This window comes from Vespa velutina, chromosome 16 (assembly GCF_912470025.1).
Source record: "Vespa velutina chromosome 16, iVesVel2.1, whole genome shotgun sequence".
Classification (NCBI taxonomy): Eukaryota; Metazoa; Arthropoda; class Insecta; order Hymenoptera; family Vespidae; genus Vespa; species Vespa velutina.
This window is the reverse complement of record NC_062203.1, coordinates 3,424,084-3,431,583: the sequence shown is the minus strand read 5'-3', so window position 1 is coordinate 3,431,583 and position 7,500 is coordinate 3,424,084. Positions and strand designations below refer to the sequence as shown.

The following is a 7,500-nucleotide window of genomic DNA, read 5'->3' as shown; positions in this document are numbered from 1 at the left end:
TATTTTTTTTTTTTTCTTTTTTATTTTTTTGTCCCTCTTTTATATTTCATACACAATCATTTTTATTGTTTTTCTCTTTTATCTTTCTTCCGTAAACACAATTACCTTATAATAATTATAATCCATTCTAATCTGAGAATAAAAAAAAAAAAAAAAGAAAAAAATTTCTAATGCCATTCCTATGTACATACATATCAAAAGCTTTAATTATTAACACTTTTAATTACTATAAATCCTACAGTATAAATGTGATTCAAGTATCTCCAAAAAAAAAAAAAAAAGAAGAAAACTATCAGACTTTGAGTCTTCATTCGAATCGTCAGTTTCATTAAATATTTTTTTATTTGATTGTATTTATTTGTTCAACTGTATACGTTCTTTTTCTCTTCTTCTAAGATTCATTGTAAATATTGCACTTTTTATTGCAACATAAAATGTTGCACTTTACCCTTTTTTTGATATTTAATAAACGTATACTGAAAAGAAAAACAAAGGAAAAAAAAAGAAAAAGAATGAAAAATAAAAAATAGCTGGTCAAAAACATCTCACCACAGCGCATTGTACATTCAGAGAATCAATTTTTTTCGTATCGCTATAAATCAATGAACCAGTAGTTATACCAACATATAAAACATACCTGACCATCAGATATCTAAAAAAGGTGTGGTATTGTGCTTTTGATAGAACTGATACCTGGTCATAATTCATTTCTTTGTTATTGTAACCGAGTGAAACAATTATAGCCGATGTTTATGGTCAATAATCAGAACGAGTCGAATAACGAATTGTTGCAGGGAGGAAGAAAGAGAAAAAGAAAAAAATACGGATCAAATGAAAAAAAAAAAAAAAAAAAAAAAAAACGCGTCATACCGCAACACGATAATTCCAGATTTTATGCGGCAAAAATACAAGCCAAGGAAAGATGTGGTTGAACTTGGTTGGAAAAGTTTTACCGCGTCCCATCATTTCATATTCATCCGATATTACATCATCGAATTATCATTTGTTTATATCTACGAAAAACATTCTCTCGTAAAAAATGAAAACTTTATCGCGATGTCGGGAACTTTTAAATTAATTTATCAAGAATGAAATTTCTCTTCATAAAATTCACAATATCTTTATAAAATGAAATATCGATGACAAAAGATCTGAAGAAAGATAAATAATAATGGGTAATATATAATAGAAAAGAAAATAATAATAATAATAATAATAATAATAATAATAATAATAATAATAATAATAATAATAATAATAATAATAATGATATTGATAAAAATAAAATTAAATTCGTAAGAAATTAAATTTAATGATTAATTATGGCTAACCATAATATGTCCTGTCGATACGTTTCAAATATTTTGTACTATGATCAATTTATTCCATTATTATCATTATATGATTCTTTTATCGATTATTATTTCGACGTTATTTGCGATTTCGTCGATGTTGTTTTAACACGATTTTCATCATCTTTGACCTTGAATTAGGCAAACTTATCGACATTCCAATTATCGGATGAAAATCGAAGCGAAAATATTGTAATTTAATACATGATATATTAGATTACAACTTTTCAATCGAAGATCAATATTAAACGATAAGTTTAATAACAAACTTTGGAGTTATCGATTTGTTTAGAATGGACAATCGATTAAAATCGAGCCAATGTTTTAATAGAAAATATTTGTGTGACGTTAGAAAAGAACACAAAAACGAAGAGTCATTTACATTTACAGTCATTACAATATATAGATATACTTTTTAATGATCAAAAATTTTCAAAGACATTAGATAAACAAGCTTTCGTGTTAATAGAGATATTTTTATATGAATTAAAAGAGAATTATCTAGGTATCAAAAGGGAATATTATTTTTTTTTATTAATTAAAAACAATATTAAATACGAGATGCTGTAATGTGTATCGTTCAACAGCAGTCAAGCTGATAAAAAAATATGGCTGACGTTTGTAAAAAAGAGAAAAAAAAGAAAAAATATAAATTAACACTCTAAAGTGAAATAATATTTTTACTTTGATAACTCTTATCTTTATTCAACCTCTTTCTTTTTTCTTTTTTCTCTTTACTTTCCTTTCTTTCCTTTTTTCTTCTTTTTTTTTTTTTTTTTTTTTTTTTTTTGTTTTTTTTTTTCTTAAGCACTACAATACCACGAAGATAATTCTCTTTAATTCTTTCTAACGTTTATGTCTCTGAGACTATTTAAGGTTTTTAAAAAGACTCTTGAATCTTTATTCGTTTCATGTTTCAAATTAGACGCAAAGTTTCACCGAAGTATACGCAATGCGTATATGCATTTACACGCTTATCCACTTTTATTATTATAGACGGAACGTCTTAAAATTTGCACCATAATTTAAAGTCACTTATCAGTAAACGACGTTCCAACGGAGTGAATTTACAATTTCAAAATTTGCGATTACTTTTCAAGATAAGGTAAACCTAATTTTTATAGAAAAAAATTAAATAGAAATAAAATAAAGAAAAAAAAAACAAAGAAAAAGAAGAAGAGAGAATTCGCGAAAGTGAACGTTAATGCGAAATTAAATAAAAGAGAATAAAAATAAATAAATAAATAAATAAATAAATAAATACAAAAAAGAAAAAAAAGAAAAAAAAGAAAAAAGAATAGAGTCGCGAAATATATTTTTTCTCCCTACAAATTGCAAAATATATTTTTTCACTATGGATTTTCAACGAGACATATAACATGTCTTCCCCATAACACACGGAATAATATTCTATATCGAAAAATATCACTTAATTCATATCAAGAACGATATATAATTCAATTCATTTTTATTCATAAAGAAATATCGCAAAGGCACTCTTACGCACTTCAAAGAAGTTTATCGATAATAATTGTGTATAGTTGTTTGATACAAATGATGAAAATGAAGAAAATGGAATACCTGACGCTATATCAGACGGGAGTAGTTCTTCTTAGAGCTGCGAAGGCCCACTCGGTACCTCTAACGGGTGTAGGTGGTGGTGCTGGATCCTCGAGGTCAAAGGTCACGAACTCATGGCGGACGCTTGGACTGTAATCGGTGTCGGGCTCCGGTACATCCTCCTCCTGCTGCAGTATGTCCGCCGTCGTGCTCACCTGGAAGGTCGTTTTCGAGAACGAGTAGAAATCTAAAATGGAGTATCAAATGCCGGATTATCACCGGTTGCTAAGGTTACCGACACGATCTTCACCTCCTTCGTGGAAGAACTAGACTCGAGATAAAGGAAGAGAGAGAAAGAAATATAAAAAGAGAAAGAGAGATAAAGATAGAGTTAGAGAGAGAGAGAGAGAGAGAGAGAGAGAAAGAGTGAAAGAGAGAGGAAGAGTGAGGGAGAAAGAAAGAGACACCTTGCTAGAGATCGAAACTTCATTGAAGAATGAACAGCCAAATATTAGCAGATCCGGATTACTTATACGCGTAGAGTAGTATCTCGTCCTTCGGTTCGTTGTTTTATTATTTTCGATTGAAACGAAATTTTATTCGAATTCGATTTTATCCCCTTACCGTTTGAGCAGTGAGATCTCTTGGAAATTGTCTGCTGGTGTAACCGTAATGATCCAAGTTCGGTGGTGGTGGTAAAAACTCATCGAAATCGACGTAATCGACGGAATCCCTTCCAAAGAAGTATCTCTTTTGGTGTCTCTCGCAGATAAAATTACCATGGCCCAATGCGGCATGATTGCCATGATGTACGTGATGATTATCCAAGTGATAAACGCCCTGCTACGCCCGAACGAAATTCAATGAGAATTAAAATATTTTTTCTTCTTTTTGTTTTTGTTTTTGTTTCTGTTTTTTTTTTTTTTTTTTCATTTTTTTTCCTTCCTTTTTTCTTTTTTGTATTTTTTGTTTTTGCCTTCTTCTTCTTTTTCTTCTTTTCTTTTCTTTTTTTTTTTTCTTTTCTTTTTTCCTTCTTCCCCTTCTTTTCTTAAGATCATCGATTTAATCATATTCGTGAGACCAGAAAGAAAAGAAAAAAAAAAGAAAAGAAAAGAAAAGAAAAAGTCAAGAAAAGAAAAAGAAAAAAATACATAGCCGATACTACCAACCCCATAATTTTTCCGTCTCAAGTCCTTTCGTACCAATTCTCGCTGGTGCCAGGATATATATAGAAAAATGGCGTATGTACCAGCCACCTCGGTAGTGATGAAGCCGCTCACATATAAAAGAAAGGAGAAGCCGTATCTATACGTAAAAGGAGGTCCCTGCAATAACAAAAGTACCAAGTGATATGTATATATATGTATGTATGTATGTATGTATATATGTATGTATGGTATGATATATATATATATATATATATATATATATATATATATATATATTCGCATAGAGAGAACTTATGTAATTTATATCTTTTCACCTAACTCCAATTTAATTCGACTTAAGTGTCGTCCTTAGAAATGTCACTTTTTCATATGAGAGAAGAAAAGGACGTTTACTTAGAAAAAGAAAAAAAACAAAAAATAATAATAATAATAATAATAATAATAAAATAAATTGAAATAAATAGAAACGATTAAAAAAAAAAAAAAAAAAAAAAAAAAAAAAAAAAACAGGTACAAATTTGATTTACCTGAAACGATGATCGTGGCCTGAGTTTGCTGCCAACTTCGGCTTTAAAAATTGATATGTACATGACCATTCCAACCAGCATTAGTAACCCTGTAAGAATAATCAAAATTTAAAACGCGCAAGCCATACTTTCGATAAAATATTTAAAATGTCGCTTATCGGTATTTAGTTTTTACGATGTGAAATTATTTCAAAATTTAATCCTATTTAAGCTTAATCCTGTCGAATCAAAATTAACGAATGAATAGTACGTAATCCTTTTATATGACTGCTATTATATTTATACGATTCATGAAAAGATTTATAATTTTATACGAGGGTGAAATTTGTTGATTTTTGTTTTTTTTTTTTTGTTTCTTTTTTTTTTCTCAAAACGAAACACCCAGAATATTCGGAAAACATTTTGTAAAGCATTTTTTAAAGGAAACTTTGAAACAAAAATTGTTTGGTTCCGGGCGATGGGGATGGAAGAGAGCAAGAGGAGAAGCCGAGCAAGTATAACAGCATTACTTTTTTTTTTTTTTCTGATTCGATGGAGGTTTTCTAGGTCATTTCAAAATCAACTTTGTATATTTCTTTTTTCTCTCTCTCTCTCTCTTTTTTTTTTTTTTTTTTTTTTTTTATGAAAGACAATCTTTTCAACAGTATCTCTTATTTTAAGAAACAAAAAGATCAAATAACTTTCGTTTCGAATTTTTTTCCCTTTTCCAATTTTCATTCTTCCTTTTATTCTTCTATCTCCGATATTATTCTCGAGATATTTTTAGATGTCACAATTAAAGTAAAAAGAAAAAGAAAAAAAAAAGAAAAGAGAGAGAAAACTCAATCTGTATAACGCATAATATAGGATTATTATTATTAAATTCTTCATTACATAAACCGTCAGACATTATTTAGAAAATCTCTTTTCTATCACTTTTATAATCAGTCGAGCTTACGTTAATGGATTTATCTTTATGAATGAATTTAACGAAAAATATCATCATCATCTCCTTTAATCCTTTCATTTATTTATTTTCTTTTTTTCTTCTTTTTGTTTCTTTTTTTTTTTTGTTTTATTTTTTATTCAACCTCATCCTCGTCCAATTATCGCCTTCGAGAGAATAATTGAGAATTTTCATTTACCATATCTTATTACTTACCTGAAACTATAAATACTACGCCAGCTACGAAAACGCAAAGTCTGTGCCTCGGATGCGTAATGTGTGCGGCGAAATAACAAACTTCCGCGATTACGAGCAACGACGTCGCCGCAAAGAAAAACATGGCTGACTTTGTAACTGCATCTAAAATGGCAAAAAGGAGTAAAGGAAATAAAAAAGAAGGACATTAAGTCAAAGTGAAAACGACAAAACAATCATCATTAAAATTCATGAATTTTCATGGCAAATAAATGGAGAAACAGAGACAGAGAGAGAGAGAGAGAGAGATCTGCTTTTTTGATAATATTTTCCTCCTCCTTCTCCTCTTCCTCTTCAAAAAAAAAAAAAAAAACAAGAAAAAAATTTCATTCAAACTACAAATAAGATACTCGAGGAAAATTATTAAGTATTAAGATGAATTGAATTTTTAAAACAATTGAACAATTGAACGTTTTGTTATTAAAATTTTACATTTATAAAATTGCATGTACATCTTTTTCATTCGATTTTTTTTTTTTTTTGTTTTTTTTTATTTTACTTTATATACATATCTCTTCGATAGACGTACTATCTCATATCTCTTATTTTTTCTTTGTTTTCGGTAGGATATAAAAAATTTCTCATAACTCATATGAATATAGTTAATACTACGGGAAACGATTCGTACGACTTAACTTTTTATAGAAACAAAATTTTTTTATTTTATTCGTTACGGAATTTTTATTCAACTTATCGAGAACATTATTTAAATTGTATTTTGTATCGTTTAATGTAAGATATCATTTTAAATTACGACATAATTGAATATCTTCGATCATATAAACGAATGTTTTCAAATAAAACTTTCGAACTTTCAAAGGGCCAGCTAGAAGGGAAATCGATGTGCAGGTATTTCATAAAAGGACAATTTTATCGGGATACGGAAAAAAGAAAAAAGAAAAAAAAAAAAAAGAAAAGAAAATAAAAACAATGTTTTTATCAAATTGATATTTTTCACACGTCATTAAATTTGTTTCATTGGAATTTATTTCGGTGTCATTCATAAAAACAAAAAAAAAAAAAAACAAAAAAAAGAAGAACAAAAGAATATATCGAAATCGTGAAATCTATAAAGCGTAATGAAACGAGCAAAAAATTTGTCACGTAATTTTCCCGAATTGCTGCAAAACGACTTTTAATTTTCCCAATATGTTTCATATGACCAACGAAAAGTTTATTACATTGCCGAAATCGTAGAGATTATTTTTAAAAAAGGAGAGAGAGAGAGAGAGAAAAGCCATTTGTTGAAAAATTTGAATCAAAAATGAAGATTACATCGTGAACGTGGCGAATGCTCGCTTTCGACTAAGTAAAAAATTTAAATAGTATAGCAAATTTAATTCACAATGAAAAGGAATAAAAAAAAAAAGCAAAAAAATTTCTTTTCGAGAGAATAAATTTTGTAGATGAATCAAGAGAAAAATGATCGCACGCAAGAACTTTTCTTTTCTTCTTTTCTTTTTTTTTTTTCTTTCTTTCTTTTTAATACGTATATCGATATCTAATTTTTGTATATATAAAATTATATAAAATTTATTAGTACGTATGCGTTTATTTAATATACTTCGAATTTTGCACATATATATATAAAAGAGTTACGTATAATTAAAAAATTAAAAGAAAAAAAAAATCGATTTATCAATGATATCTCACTATTCAATAATATTATCCATTAGAAAATATTTCTCAAAAATTTGATAAGAAAATTTAGA

General features: G+C 28.0%; 1 protein-coding gene across 15 annotated transcripts in view; it reads right to left on the bottom strand.

Moving 5' to 3' along the window:
• The window catches only part of LOC124954861 (voltage-dependent calcium channel gamma-7 subunit), a 39,245-nt gene that overhangs the window by 3,785 nt on the left and 27,960 nt on the right, over nucleotides 1–7,500 (bottom strand). For 10 of the 15 annotated variants that reach the window (XM_047508441.1, XM_047508437.1, XM_047508445.1 and 7 more), the window contains 5 exons: nucleotides 5,750–5,893; nucleotides 4,609–4,697; nucleotides 4,082–4,237; nucleotides 3,537–3,755; nucleotides 2,934–3,127 (listed from right to left, as the gene is read on the bottom strand). In XM_047508441.1, the coding sequence (XP_047364397.1) occupies nucleotides 2,945–3,127; nucleotides 3,537–3,755; nucleotides 4,082–4,237; nucleotides 4,609–4,697; nucleotides 5,750–5,893 (791 nt within the window). In that variant the 3' untranslated portion in view covers nucleotides 2,934–2,944. Of the gene's footprint in view, nucleotides 1–2,933; nucleotides 3,160–3,379; nucleotides 3,756–4,081; nucleotides 4,238–4,608; nucleotides 4,698–5,749; nucleotides 5,894–7,500 lie in introns of those variants that run through there. The other 5 variants (XM_047508446.1, XM_047508447.1, XM_047508448.1 and 2 more) reach the window with 5 other exon arrangements.